The following is a 16,655-nucleotide window of genomic DNA, read 5'->3' on the forward strand; positions in this document are numbered from 1 at the left end:
TACTGTTACAAATGAACTTATATACAAAACAGAAACAGGCTCACAGACACAGAAAAAAATTTATGGTGCCAAAGGGGAAATGGGGCAGAGGGATAAATTACAAGTTTGGGAATTAACATATACACACTACTATATATAAAACAGATAAGCAACAAGGACCTACTATATAAGTACAGGGAACTATACTCTGTATTTTGTAATAACCTGTAAGGAAAAAGAATCTGGAAAACAGCATCTGTATATGCATTTATGTATGTATTTATGTATATATGTATATGTATGGATGATGTGTATATATGTGTGTGTATATAGAAACTGAATCACTGTGCTGTACACCTGAAATTAACACAGCATTGCAAATCAATTGTCCTTCAATTTAAAAAAGAAATTTTTAAAAATCTAAATAATAAAAAATGATAGACTGTTAAGTCAATTTCACATGTAAGATACACCTATAATAAATAGGAAGCTAAGAGAAAACAGTGATTCACCCTTGGCAAAAATAAGTAACTAGTTTTAGACAGCTTTTTTTGAAAAAGGAGGATTCACATTTAAATTACCAGTAGGTACAAAATCAACTAATTAAATTATAGAGAATTTTAATATGTAAGCAAAATAAAGTATATTAAGATCATTTAAGGGTGAACATAAAGAAAATAAACTAAATAAATGTTTAAATAAGTAAACTGAATGAATAAAAAAACAAAAAAAGCTGCATGCACATATGAAATTAGACTAAGTGCTGTCACTAATTTGTTTTTTCATTAGTATAAACTTAAGACAGAAGAAAATAAACTCTACATTTAATAAACAATATGGCCTACAGCCAAACCCTGTTCCTTTTCCAGTATAGTATTCCTGGTAAAATTATTGAATCTGTTTTCTCAAAACAAACACATACTGACCAACATGTAACATGAACATAATCTGACTTATTTTAATAATGATTAATTAAAACAGAATATGTTTTTAATGTTTTTCAATAGCAAAGTCTGTTACTATTTTATTTCCTTTCTACCAACGCAGTAATCCCTAGTATTATAAACAGATCAAAAGCTAAATAACTTGCTTTCTTCAAAATAATGTTCTTCTGTCAGTTACTTAACACAGATGCACTGAATTTCAAATTAAGGGTAAATCCCATTTACTAACAACGCAAATTTTCACGGCCCTAATTTTTCAGGCACCTTAGGAGATACTAGAAATCGCTCTTCATTTTTGAGTTTTCCTTTCTAATTTCACATACTCCTACATTCGATACAACTATTCAGACAAATCACATAAAATCAACATGACTAATCTACTGAGTGCCACCATCTACTGAGTGCTTAGTATGTGTCAGGCGTTATCTCTCATTTCTTTAAATGTACTATTACATTGTATTAGTCAAGATAGGTATTATTATCCTTATTTTACTAATGAGAAAACTGCAGTGTACAGAAGTTAACAATAAACTTGCCTAAGGTCAAACTGCTAATAAGGTGTGGAGTTGAAATTTGAACCCAGGCAGTATAATTACAGAATCCTCACCAAAGACTGCCAAAGTAACATGTTTTCTCTTCTTGCAAACTCACTACCCTGTCATTTTTGAACTGTAAGTTTCTACTTATTTTCTTTTTTGACCTTTATTATCAACTCGATGATCTCTAAAACCCTTTTACCTCCCAAGGCTTTATAGGCTCTAGAGTAAGGATGCCTGCTTTAGAACACTGATTACGCTACTATAACTGTGTGATGCAGCACAAATGCTTCATCTCTATGATTCAATTTCCTCATTTGTCAAAGGAAAAGGATATATGGCATCTATTCTGAGGGTTGTATGAGATAATACATAAAATTATAAAACAGTACCTAATACACATATGCTCTACTACTCTGACAGTTACAACTTTTGCAAGTACAAGTCTCCTCTAGGGCAGAAATAATTTCCTGATTTTGCTGCAAATTCAACTGAAAATTAACATGAAATATTTTCTTCTACAGTGTCTTGGATTATTAGAATAGGCAGTACTACTACTACTCATTCATGGCATTTTTAAGAATTTCAACAAGGTATTTTACAACAGATTTTATATAAACAAACACTGGTGATTACAATGGCCTTTTCAGCAATATATAGTCTGGATTTTTTAAAATATTGGGCTTAAAAAGATTACATAGAACTTCTATTCCTAAAACCCAGAACTATGAAAATCAAATACTTTGTGTTACTTTTTGAAGTGAAAACCTGATCAGAATACATTTCATACCATTTACCTCACTGTTAACGTGTATGTTTCAATGGGGAAATTTTAATTTGCTTAAGGAACTGCCTATTCCTCCTCCATCAGTATATGTGATATATGGCATACATACTGTGTTACCTTTCTAAAACTGGTGAGGGTATACTGGCACAGACACAACATTATATACTGAAAGACATCTGACTTCAAAGGGCTCCCCAAAACTTATGAAAACCTATATATCATACAAGCTTTGGATTTACTTGAGGAACACAAGGGTAGTTAGATAATAAAAAAACAGTGGGCTCCAGAATGCACATCTATAATCTTTAGGGAACAGAGATTGAATTTACTCTTCAAAGAACAGAAGTTATCAGAGTATTTCAGATATACAGGAAAAACTTTCCCCAACAGCCTCTGTTCCCTTTTAATTGCAGATGGTTAGAAACAGTTGTAGTTATACAGTGCATAGGAGGACTGCATGAATCTAATATTATGTTGCCTTTTAAAAGGTCTGTAATTCCACAATATCACTAAAGTTTAAAAAGAAAAGCAAAGGGGAAATTCACTTTAAAGTTTTCCTTACAAGAGCTTTCTCAGAGAGAAACTTACTGCTGCGGATGTAAAAAGCAAATGTGAAGGAAAATTTCTGAAAGATGGATTAGGTCTGAATCTAGTGCATTACTGCCTTTGAAAGTAAATAACTTCTTTGGAAATTTTTCAAAAACAGTGTAATAAGCTCAAAAGAAAAAGACTGACAAGACCCATCTGCCTCCAATGAAACTAGCAAAAGTTCCAGTTTGTTAGGCTAAGTGCTGCATTTGATTTCTTTATATTCTATTACCACTTATCAAAGAGTGGGAATAGATTACAATTTAGTTGTAATTCATAGGGGAGAGATTTGTAATTATCAGATGATATAGTTGCCACAAATCTTAGTGTTACAAAAATCCAGTTCTCTGAAATAATCTCAGAAAAAAGTTTTAAAAGCAAAGAAAGTAGAGGAAGCGGTCCAGAAACAGCAACAAAAGATTCATGGGTAGAGGATCTGGAGAATGGGGAAAATACACTGGAACTTGGGGGCAGGAGAGACAGGTAATGCAGAAACAGAACATGGGGACAGCACATTAAATTCTCCCCTTGTTTCCAGTGATACTTACATCTAAGATACTGTTACAATGTATACTTTGGTTTTCCCAGCCTCTCCCATCAGGGACCTCCCAGAATCAAGGAAACCCATAATAACCAAAGGGGTGGAAAGTTCCCTATATGACTCTAACCTGAAAAGGCAAAAGGCCATCAGCAAGAGGCTCTAATCAGAGTAATATGAATAGAATCAATAGGGAATGCCAATAGAACAATTTGCTTCCAATTTTTTAACTTTTCTGGTTCGCTCAAGCCAGGAACATAACTTGAGGCATTTTTGAGACATTATAGAAAGATATGTAACCTAACAAAGTAGACACTAAAATAAACAGAAATCTTTACTCTTTCTCAAGGATGAAATAAGCTTAAGATAATTTTAAAAAATTAAAAAAAGAAAAAAATTCAGTGTTGGACAACAGAGCTTTCTTTTATGAAAAAGAAAATAAGCATATCTTACTTAGAGATTTTTAAAACATATCAGTAATACAGACATATTCACTGCCCACTAACCATACCTTTTAAAGTATAATCCTCCAGGCTAGCATTTGAAATTCTGGAACTCACCTCAGACCTAATGATCAGATTTTAAGGGCATGGTTCAAAAAACTACATGTCAAACAGGAGTCTTGGTTGATACTCAAGCACATGGAAATCTGTCCTATTCACACCTCAGCTTTCAGAATTAGAAAGAACTGCGAGTATCTTCACCAAGCAGTGGCAATTAGTTTGTAACAAGAAGCCAAAGATTTTTTTTAAAAGTCCTGACATACCTACTCTACTAGTGGCCCTTAGGAAGCATCACCACAGACAGAGCTAGTGGACGTGATGGAATTCCAGCTGAGCTATTTCCAATCCTAAAAGATGATGCAGTGAAAGTGCTGCACTCAATGCCAGCACATTTGGGAAACTCAGCAGTGGCCACAGGACTGGAAAAGGTCAGTTTCATTCCAATCCCAAAGAAAGGCAATTCCTAAGAATGTTCAAACTACCACACAATTGCACTCATCTCACATGCTAGCAAAGGAATGCTCAAAATCCTCCAAGCTAGTCTTCAACAGTACGTGAACCATGAAGTTTCAGATGTTCAAGCTGGATTTAGAAAAGGCAGAGGAACTAGAGATCAAATTGCCAACATGTGTTGGATCATAGAAAAAGCAAGAGAGTTCCAGAGAAACATCTACTTCTGCTTTACTGACAACGCCACAGCCTTTGACTGTGTGAATCACAACAAACTGTGGAAAATTCTTGAAAGAGATGGGAATACCAGACCACCTTACCTGCAAAATCTGTATGCAGATCAAGACAGAATAGTCAGAACTAGACATGGAACAACAGACTGGTTCCAAATCAGGAAAAGAGTACATCAAGGCTGTACATTGTCACCCTGCTTATTTAACTTATATGCAGACTGCATCATGAGAAACACTGGTGATTACAACAATAAACGCCAAGTATAGCAGAGATTTCTTAAGATCTGTTCATAACCATCTAACTGGAGATACGGAAAATAGTGTCAGGCTGTGTATGGAGAATTTTCTATATTGTAGAATTCTCCTCCTGGATAAACGGAAATGTTACGTTAAAAACTCTTCAGATGCAGCTGGAAAAGCTGCTGCCCCCTCACTTGTCACACACCGCATGTTTATGCGGAACCTGGTGCTAAACCATCCACAGACGACCTGCTTCGGTCAGGCTTTCGTATATAGTACAGCAGCTCCCTAGCTGTGATCTGCTGAAAGTCAGCCTTCAACACAAGGGTTCGTAAAAGAAAAAAAAAATTTTTTTAAGGAAAAAAGGAAAAATAATAAGAAGAAATATAAAAAATTAAAACTAAAGAAACCTCTAGGTTTATGTAGAAGAGTTGTTTAAAATATATAATAAATTAGCGACCAATCTGTAAGGCATAGAGTTAGACTTGACCATAAAAACATTTTAACTCCTACATTTTAATAAAAAGTTTTCTTGGGGAATTCCCCAGCAGTTTACTGGTTAGGAGTCCATGCGTTCACTGCCAAGGGCCCAGGTTCGAACATATTTGGGGAACTATTTATATCTCACAAGCTGTGTGGCACAGCCAAAATAAATAAATAAAAATTAAAGTAAATAAAATTTTAAAAAGTTACCATCCCAAGTAAAATAAAGCAGTTGAACCGATAATAATTGCCAAAAAGTACCAAAAATGTAAGCATTATTATGTGAATAATAATACCATTGATACTACTCTGGTTGTGGGTCATCATCCAGTCAAAGACCCCATATGCAGTATACAGAAGATGAGATCATTTTCATTCATAACTCCAAAGAGCCATTATAACCACCATCCACCCTTTCCCCACCACACACATTTTTTTTTTTTTTAATGACCCTGGAGAAGGCAGGGTGTCACTGGGGTAAGCAAAACTACATAGAGTTCTGTGTGAGTTAAAGAGTAATTTCTTCTCCTAGTCCAGGAGCCATTACATAATACCAAATTCCTTGAACTTTATCAGTTTATTCAATCAAATTATAAAATTTACAAATTCACAAGGTACTGACCCACTAGTGTGTGTGTGTATCTATCCATCTATATATATATATATATATACACACACACACATATAAGAATATTCTTAATAATAGTTCAATAATTCTAACATCTCTAAAGTGACCCCTTGCTTTTCCCTTCATTTTGATTTATCTGGACCTTTGTCAAAAATGACAGACAAATGAAAGTTTAAGTCTCAAAAATATCTAATTAAAGTAGTTAAATAAAAGCAAAAGTGTCTTATATAAAAGTCTTACCTATAAATTGTATTCTGTTCTATACCACAGAAAACTTAAATAAGCAATTCACAATTTAAACTTACGAATGTGTCTTTAAAAAATGAATTAAATATGATCAATAGCAAGTCTATTACTGGCAAAAGCATTTGAAAGATCAGAAATTTTAGATAAATCTTATTTACTATTTGTTTTGTATTTATTTACTATTTTACCACAAGAAATCAAGAGTTATCCTGCAAATTTAACTCTAGTAACTATCTGGATCATATTAAAGCATATATTCACCTCCAAGCAAACAGAGAAGCTTCAACTAATACATTATTTTTAAACCAGGTTCTTTGGAGTTCTAAAACCAGAGGTTAGTGAATAATAAATAACAGTTCTGAAATACTTGCTTGATTTAAAGACAAAGAATGAAGCAATTATGAGACAATTATTTCTAAGACAGAAATCACGTCAATGAGATGCATTTTAAAAATTACAAGCAAAACCACTGGCAATAAATGGCTTTGAAGAAGACTAAAATCTAAACTTTAGACTTTAGGTTTTTTCGGTCTAAGAATATTTTAATCTAAACCAAATTATCAGTGTCATTGTTGAGAAGATTTGACTAAAATATTTCATACTCTCGGATTAAAAAAAAATGTCATTTGGCAAAAGCTAAACAGGACTGTGCTGCCTATCACTCTCTAATTTACTCATAATTTAATACAAAGAGCCACGTAACAAAGAAGTGTAAGCTACAGTTTATCCTCTGAATTGTGAAGACTTCTTCCTCAGAATCTAAAGAACTAAAAATGCCCTAAAAGCAGCAACCTTCAGGTTTGAACTAATTCTAATAAGAAAAATTTGCAATGAATGAAGGCTTTAAAGTTTTACTAAATTTAAACTAATTTTATTAAGGAAATAATCACATACTCACCTCCAACTTCACTCACCCCAATGAAGCCTGAGTTGTTTTTTTTTTAAAGATTAATTAGTTTACTTATTAAGTATACTAAAGGTCATGCTTCAATCAAGTTTTCACAAGCTATGAAAATTAAACTACATTCTAGGTGACACATACATTTACTCAAAAACCTATTTTAAGTTCTATTATGTATAAATGCTCATATAAAAATGTGCGAGTGTAAGAAAAGCCCAGTATTAACAGGATTATAGTGCAGCATGGGAAATCTACCCAAACTAGCACACATAGTACAGAACAGGAACAAAGTAAACAGAAAATGTTTTTAAAAACTGGTAGTTAATTCTATCTTGCACTTCCTTCCTCCACTTCATTTTCTAAGGGAACTGGTGTATCAAAAAAGAATAAAGCTCATCCTTGGCTGGATTGTTGGGGATGGCTAGAGGATGCGTAGCTACTTAAGAGAGGAACAGAGGAGTTTCTCGGCAAAAAAATAATATATAAGTAAAGTTACCCTAATACCCCATTTGGGGAGTTAAATTCAATTCTAAAGCACAAAAATAGTAGGCAAGGTAAAGGGGATTATGGAAGGCCATACAAAAGCGATCTAAGCCAATTTAAATACAATGGAAAGTCACTGAATGATTTTAAGGAAAGTAACATGATGCGATTCCTCACAATACACTGTAGGAGTATAGTTAAAAGACTACTGCAGGACTATGAGATACCTGGGGTCTAAACAAGGCAGCTGGAAGAGAATAGACAGGATATGACAATTACAGTATACAGAAGACAAATTCCTGGGGAGGGAGGTGTAACATCAATAGTTATATGTCTTCTGTTTCTCTTTACATTAAGTTCATAACCCTCACCATAAACCCAAAATCAATGTAAGGGATTTACCCTGAATCCACAAAAAATGAATGAATCCACAAAAACTCTTTTTTAAAGTAAACCTCTTAAAAAGAGACCAAAACATTACAATGAGGAATAAGAACAAAATCTGGCATTTATATAATGATGATAATAATTATTGGGGGGGATTATATTTCAACTGTATACTATTTCTTAAAAATAAAACAAACTTCAATACTGATAGCATAACATTCTTGCCATGTTTAATTCCACATCTTAATCTTAAGGGTCATTTCCCAAGAATATTCAAAGCTACCATCGTTTTCCCAAGTGTCTCTCTCAAATCTTGTGATAAAGAATGTATTTTAAGAAAAAATTAAAATACTCTTTTGAAGAAAATATCATGTTTGCCTGTTTTTCCATCTTCAACTGTGAACCAGTCTAACTGATCACATCATCTGACAATAGTGTTCCATACGATTTTAGTAATTCAACAAAGTTTTCACAGACATCATGAATTCCGACATCTCTCATGGCACTGGCCACTTCATAATACAACCACTTCTCTTCTTTTCCACCAATAAAATCCTATAAAACCCAATAAAAAGTCCACCATTTCACCTTTTGGATTCTTGCAATATTCCTAACATTCCTCCTAGCTTCCAATTGCAGGGGATTGGGAGAGACAGAAAGTCTCATCTCTGTCCTCTACATGTGAACCCCTGTAAGTATTTTATTTTATTTTATTTTTTAAATTTTATTTTATTTTTAAACTTTACATAATTGTATTAGTTTTGCCAAATATCAAAATGAATCCGCCACAGGTATACATGTGTTCCCCATCCTGAACCCTCCACCCTCCTCCCTCCTCCCTCCCCATACCATCCCTCTGAGTCGTCCCAGTGCACCAGCCCCAAGCATCCAATATCGTGCATCGAACCTGGACTGGCAACTCGTTTCATACATGATATTTTACATGTTTCAATGCCATTCTCCCAAATCTTCCCACCCTCTCCCTCTCCCACAGAGTCCATAAGACTGTTCTATACATCAGTGAGTATTTTATAATTTAAAATAGACCCTACTCAAAACTACCCCGTGACTTTTTATTATCTCTTCTCTTCACTTCATTCATGTGTCAGCTTTCTAATACGTCTAACTTCCTTTCTAGGATACTACTTATATGTCATGTACAAATATTATATTTTATTTTTTCTTATTTACCATCTCCCTCAACCTCCACACACACACAGACACACACACACACCCAAAGGGAAGTTCCATAAAGGGAGGGACTTTCCAGCTACATCCAACACTTAAAACAGTGCCCAGTGCATCAGAGGCATTAAATTTTAAAAAGCCAGTTAAATGAACGTAATACTATATTGTTAATATGTTATTAAATGTCACCAGTGAGAGATTAACAAAGATCAGTGAGAGATTAACAAAGACCAGGGGCTTCCCTCGTAGCTCAGATGGTAACAAAGACCTGGCCACAACAGATAGAAAGAAATAAAGTGATATGATAGAGAGTGATATGATAATGAGAATTATCAGTTTATTAGAGAAGACATTGTGATGTGACAACTTTTATTTGCCTGGATGCACTCACATAATAAATATTTCATTTACACAGATCCCACGTATGTCAGGAAGTGAATGCTAAGCTAAACTGAATCATTCCCAAGTGTTTTAAGGAAAGTAAAATATGGACAAAAACAAGCTGAATTACACAGGTAAAGTGACCCCAGAATCACTCAGCACTCATGCGGATTCTCTATAAAATGGTTAATGAAATATATTAAACATACCAGGAATGATATTTTACTAGAATATTCCTTGTGTCCCTTCCCCATGTATCATCCCAAACTAGATGTAAAATGGCTTTCCTGATCTGGCACTGGCCGTGAAGTTAGTGTGATCTCCTGTAGTGTCACTGGACTGCTTGAAAATCCGTGTGTTATCCTAAAACTATCTGTCTAAAAAGCTTTTGTTGGACCACAATTGTGAATGGATTAGCAATGGATTAAAAACATGTAAAATTTCTCTTGCTCTGAACACAACAAAAAAGTTCAAATCCAAATGTTAGGCAGTAGATATTTCATAAATAGAACTTTAAATTTACATAGGGACCATAGACATTTACAATATTTCACAAAAACACACTGAAGGAGGCCAGTCACTACCACTACTTAAAATCTAGGGAAACAGTCATGAGCAAGATATATGCAATTCCTGCTCTATAGAGAATACAGAAGGGAAGACTTAATTAATAATGGGGAGTTATAAAGAAATTAGCAGAGATGTCTAAACAAACAGATCTACCTAATTCAACAGGATAGTGGCAAAGACAAAGGTATTAGTTTAACTAACTTTTCCCTAATTTACCATTTCATTTTCTCGAATTATAGATTTTTAATGTCATCTGATTTTAATTCACAATATATTCAAAGCTACCATTATTTTGAGAAATCCACCAAACTTTTAATTCATTACTGAATTCACAGTATTATAATATTCTACTAACTGTCCCTGGCATGAAATTTAAAGCATAAAGGAAACAGATGGGCCATCTGAATCTCATTTCTACATCATGACCAAAAGTAATTTCTCAGGACTTGTGTTCATTACATGGAAAAGGCTACCAAGGACTAATACCATATCTGCACTTTATAACATAAATCCAAAGCAATTACAGGTTTCAAGCTTTGTACCTGTGTGATGGAGAAGGAGCTTCAAATTGAGGCACTGTGCTATCCTCACTGACAGGAGAATATAAGCCGCTCATTTCCTAGAAGCACAATTATTAGAGTTATAGCCACTCCAAAGAGAAGATGTATAAGTCAAAAGGAGCTATTTATTTCTTTCCAATCCCAGGTTTTATCAGTTCCTTTTTGTCTCAACATCCAAATTTCTCAAGGTTTCCTCTCCATACAGTACAAAAGCAAGGATATCTGAAACTTACGAGACAAGTCTTTTTTATGACATACATACTTAAAGAACTAGAAAATCTTTAATAAATATTATTCATTACTAATGAAGCCATCAAATGCAGAAAAAGACAAATGTAAGTATTTTTAATGAGACATACTGTACATTATGTGAACAGTGAACTAGCTAATCATTTTTAATCTAGGTGAGAACCTACTGATAAATATTAAGATAAGTATGGCAACTGACTAAACAGACCTTTGTCGGCAAAGGAATGACTCTGCTTTTTAATACACTGTCTAGGTGTGTGTTAGCGTTAGTCAATCAGTCATGTCCAACTCTTGGCAACCCCACAAACTGTAGCCCTCTAAGTAAGAAGAGTGGAGGGGATTGCCATTCCCTTCTGCAGAGGATCTTCCCGACCCAGGGAATGAACCTGGGTTAGTCATAGCTTTTCTTCCAGGAGCAAGCATCTTTTCATTTCATGGCTGCAATCACCATCTGCAGAGAGTTTGGAGCCCAAGTAAATAAAATCTGTCACTGTTTCCATTTTTTCTCCATCTATTTGCCATGAAGTGATGGGACTAGATAGCATGATCTTCGTTTTTTGAGCTGAGTTTTAAACCAGCTTTTTTACTCTATTTCACCTTCATCAAAGGGTTCTTTAGTTCCTCTTCACTTTCTGCCATAAGGGTGGTGTCATCTGCCTATCTGAGGTCATTGATATTTCTCCTGGCAATCTTGATTCCAGCTTGTGCTTCATCCAGCCCGGCATTTCGCATGATGTACTCTACACATAAGTTAAATAAGCAGGGTGACAATATGCAGCCTTGACGTACTCCTTTCCCAATTTTAAACCAGTCCATTGTTCCATGTCCAGTTCTAATTGTTCTGTCTTGACCTGCATAGAGGTTTCGCAGGAGGCAGGTAAGGTGGTCTGGTATTCCCATCTCGAAGAATTTTCCACAGTTTTTCGTGATCCACACAAAGGCTTTAGAGTAGTCAATGAAACAGAAGGAGATGTTTTTCTGGAATTCTCTTGCTTTTGCTATGATGCAACGCATGTTGGTAATTTGATCTCTGGTTCCTCTGCCTTTTCTAAATCCAGCTTGAACATCTGGAAGTTCTTGGTTCACGCACTGTTGTAGCCTAGCTTGGAGAACTTTGAGCATTCCTTTGCTAGCATGTGAAATGAGGGCCACTGTATAGTAGTCTGAACATTCATTGGCATTGCTCTTCCCGGGGACTGGAATGAAAACTGAACTTTTCCAGTCTTGTGGCCCCTGCTGAGTTTTCCAAATTTGTTGACATATTGAGTGTAGCATTTTCACAGCATCATCTTTCAGGATTTGAAATAGCTCAGCTGGAATTCCATCACCTCCACTAGCTTTGTAGAGATACTTCCTAAGGCCCACTTGACTTCACACTCTGAGATGTCTGGGTCTAGGTGAGTGATCCATCGTGGTTATCCAGGTCATTAAGATCCTTTTTGTATAGTTCTTCTGTGTATTCTTGCCGCCTTTTCTTAATGGCTTCTGCTTCTGTTAGGTCCATACTATTTCTGTCCTTTATTGAGCCCATCTTTGCATGAAATGTTCCCTCGGTGTCTCTAATTTTCTTGAAGAGATCTCTAGTCTTTCCCATTCTACTGTTTTCCTCTGTTTCTTTGCATTGATCACTTAGGAAGGGTTTCTTATCTCTCCATGCAATTCTTTGGAACTCTGCATGCAGATGGGTGTATCTTTCCTTTTCTCCCTTGCCTTTTGCTTCTCTTCTTTTCTCAGCTATTTGTAAGACCTCGCCAGAAAACCATTTTGCCTTTCTGCATTTCTTTTTCTTGAGGATGGTTTTGATCACCACCTCATGTACAATATTATGAAATTCCATCCACAGTTCTTCAGGCACTCTGTCAGATCTAATCCATTGAATCTATTCATTACTTCCACTGTATAATCGTTAAGAGATTTGATTTAGGTCATACCTGAATGGTCTAATGGTTTTCCCTGCTTTCTTCAGTTTAAGTATGAATTTTGCAATAAGGAGTTTGTGATCTGAGCCACAGTCAGTACCCAGTCTTGTTTTTGCTGACTGTAGAGAGCTTCTCCATTTTTGGCTGCAAAGAATATAATCAATCTGATTTAGGTATTGACCATCTGGTGATGTCCATGTGTAGAGTATTCTCTTGTGTTGTTGGAAAAGGGTGTTTGCTATGACAAGTGCATTCTTTTGGCAAAACTCTGTTAGCTTTTGCCCTGCTTCATTTTGTACTACAAGGTGAAACTTGCCTGTTACTCCAGGTATCTCTTGATTTCCTACTTTTCATTCCAGTCCCTTATGACGAAAAGGACATCTTTAAAGTCTTGAAGGTCTTCACAGAATTGTTCTACTTCACCTTCTTTGGCATTAGTCAAAGTTACGGTTTTTCTAGCAGTCATGTACTAATGTGAGAGTTGGACCATAAAGAAGGCTAAGCACTGAAGAATTAATGTTTTTGAACTGTGGTGTTGGAGAAGACTCTTGAGAGTCCCTTGGACTGCAAGGGGATCAAACCACTCAATCCTAAGGAAATCAATCTTGAATACTCATTGGAGGGACTGATGCTGACGCTAAAACTCCAATACTTTGGCCACCTGATACAAAGAGCCGATTCATTGGAAAAGACCCTGATGCTGGGAAAGATTGAAAGCAGGAGGAGAAGCAGAAGACAAAGGACAAGATGGTTGGATGGTATCACCAACTCAACAGATATGAGTCTGGGCAAGCTTTGGGAGATGGTGAAGGACAGGGAAGCCTGGTGTGCTGTAGTCCATGGGGTGACAAAGAGCTGGACATGACTGAGTGACTGAATGGCAACTGGATCATTACTGTTCAACTCACCAAAGTATAGAAAAACAGGATATATCAGTCTCTACTTTGAAAATATTCTTTGCAAACATTAAGAAAAGTAACATCCCTCTTGATGCAAATAATAGCTTTGTTTACTAACTGCTTAAACTCTAACTTTTGATCATTAACTCAGAGGAAAAGGGCTCCTAATAAATTATTGCAGAAATTATGCCTGTTACTTTCTATGTAATGGAGACTAATCCCATTAACTTAATGCAGCAATTTAAAGGAAAAGCAAAATTTTCATGAAATTGAAAAGCTACTCGAGATGTAAGAAATTCTTGATCTTACTTCCACTCTTTTGATATCCTCTTCCAAAACACTTAACTCCTTCTGAATCTGCTCCAGTTGCTGTAGATTAGAGAGGGGAAAAAAAAAAAAAATGCCTAAACCAAACCACACTTGCATCACCACAATCATAAAGTAATTTTACATTTGGAATATGATTTTTAGGAAATTGTGCACTAATGGTAAATTGTAGGGGTGAAAAACTGCAGATAAAAAGCACTGCAAGTTCCTATGTTAAAAAGTAAATGTAAAGACTTAATATTTAAGAAAATAGTTCTTTAATAGAATAATTGACTTTATAATAAAAATATTAAAGATGAACAATAACAATATGATTTAATAAAAGCAAAGATATCCAAAGAACTTTCAAATCACCTCATTTAACTGTCAGCAATTAATATCAGGATGTCAGTTGTTAACCTCATTTTTAAAATAAAAATAAGTCTCGAAGATTAAATTCTACCACCCGAAAGCAATCACAAGTTACCCTCTTATGCATTTTTTAAAACATATTTAAGATTATGCCTCATCTTTGACATTTTGCCTATTGCACCATAACTTTTCTCCATGCCTTTAAAATGCAAACATTTTAATTATTATATTTAATGATATATTTGACAATCATAAGTAATTCTGAACCATGAGTCTGCATTTTAGATTATATGAGTCTGCATTCCAAATTTTATTGAGATTATTAAAATGAAATTATTTGATCAAGAGAAATAGCAACTCTTCACTACATGAAACAAAACTGCTTTCCAGAAACACTATCAGATTTAAATTTCTATAATTATTATATATAAGTGGCTGTCTTAATCTAAGCCAAATATATTGAGGCCAATTTTATTTTTTGGCCATTTATTTTTTTGTGCAGTATGCAGGATCTCAGTTCCCCAAACAGGAATCAAACCCATGTCCCCCTGTGTTGGGAGCTGAGTCTTAAACACTGAACTTTCAGGGAAAACCCCTGAGCCAGTTTTTAGAATATAAAATAATGATAAGGAATATATTTATGTAATACTTATTGCTAGATGTGCAACAGGAAGTATTACACAGGAAAATAAATCACAGAAAGATTAAGTGACTTGCCCAAGATCGCAGTAAGTACACAGCAGAACTGGAGTTGAAATCAAGGCAGCTCCACAATTCATGCCGTTAACTACTATGTTATAACACTACTACTTGAAAACAGTACCTTATTATTTAACTTTATTTTACCTGATAACTAGTATGGATAAACAGATTTTTAAGCATGTTTTCTTCTGAGGCAATAGGTAGACAGTTGATAATATATTAACTCAAATACTGACCAATCTTAAACATTTTGCTAAGTACTATGAAGAACAGGATTTAGAAAACTCTAGCCCTTGGCCTCATGGAATTCAGTCTAGGGAAGAGCTTCTGGGTTGGTGAACATGTAGGTTGGGGAGTACATGAGGATGCTGGGAGAACGGCACACCTGGAGAGGGTATGGACGCTCCATGTCCCTTCCCACATATCTCAGTTCTATCCTTTTACAATAAACTGATGATGCAGTAAGTAAACTATTTTCCTGTTATGTGATCCATTTTAGCAAATTATCACATCCTTGGAGGGAGACATGGGAACCGCCAATTTATAGCCAGTAGGTTAAATATACAAGTGACTTCTTGGACATGCAATTATGATCTGAAGGGGCAGCTCAGTCTTGTTGGACTGAGTCCTCAACCAGTGGAATCTGGGGCCAACTCCAAGTAAACAGTGCTAGATAGAATTGGCCTGAATTGATTTCCAGGACACTCTGCTTGTATCTACAGAGAACTGGAGAACTAGCTGGTGTAAAAAATCACCTACACATTTGGCGGCCAGAAATATGGAGAGAGGTAATGAATAAAGGAAACAAGTGTTCTCCTTTCAGGCATCAATATAAGACATTAGAATATGAGGAAATAGAAGAAAGACAAAGGATAACTGCTTTAAAAGCAAAAGGCACAACTAGGCTAAATTCACTCTGCAAATGTGTTTCATAAACCAGAGAGGCAGAATCTAGAATAAAAGCATAAAGCAGAGACCAAGAATGTTTTGGAAACACATGAAGAAAGTTCATAAAGCTGAACTGTCATTATCTAAATGAAAACAGACCACAAACAGGAATGAAAACTGACAAATTTCTGGGTCAAATCTGCCTTAACACTATCGTGAGTTTTGGGGGTACTAAAAATAATAAAATAATAAATACATAAGATGGAGAAATGCTACTTGAGAGGACAGTCCAAGTCATCAATAGCAAGCACTCTCAATACAGTATACTGTATTACAACCCAAAGAAATTATTTAAAATTTTGAAAAGTGAAGAACAGAAGTCTCTGAATCCCTTAAGACTAAAACATAAAAGAATTCAAAAATAGAACCCCCTTTAATTGACATTAGCTTTGGTGCAGTTAGGTATCATTAGCACTCATTTATTTGACCTTCGCTATGATTGAATAAGTACTCTTGCCTGGAAAATCCCATGGACGGAGGAGCCTGGTAGGCTGCAGTCCATGGGGTCGCTAAGAGTCGGACACGACTGAGCGACTTCACTTTCACTTTTCACTTTCATGCATTGGAGAAGGAAATGGCAACCCACTCCAGTGTGCTTGCCTGGAGAATCCCAGGGACGGGGGAGCCTGGTGGGC

The 16,655-nt window shown here is 35.3% G+C and overlaps 1 protein-coding gene across 6 annotated transcripts in view; it reads right to left on the reverse strand.

The window, feature by feature from the left end:
• COP1 (COP1 E3 ubiquitin ligase) overlaps positions 1-16,655 on the reverse strand; it is a 236,665-nt gene that overhangs the window by 150,966 nt on the left and 69,044 nt on the right. For 5 of the 6 annotated variants that reach the window (XM_055582740.1, XM_055582738.1, XM_055582739.1 and 2 more), the window contains 2 exons: positions 14,002-14,061; positions 10,608-10,684 (listed from right to left, as the gene is read on the reverse strand). The exons of the other annotated variant lie outside the window; for it this stretch is intronic. In XM_055582740.1, coding sequence (XP_055438715.1) covers positions 10,608-10,684; positions 14,002-14,061 — 137 coding nt within the window. The remainder of the gene's footprint in view (positions 1-10,607; positions 10,685-14,001; positions 14,062-16,655) is intronic. 6 annotated transcript variants of the gene reach the window in all.

The sequence above is a fragment of the Bubalus kerabau genome, chromosome 5, assembly GCF_029407905.1.
Source record: "Bubalus kerabau isolate K-KA32 ecotype Philippines breed swamp buffalo chromosome 5, PCC_UOA_SB_1v2, whole genome shotgun sequence".
Lineage (NCBI taxonomy): Eukaryota > Metazoa > Chordata > Mammalia > Artiodactyla > Bovidae > Bubalus > Bubalus kerabau.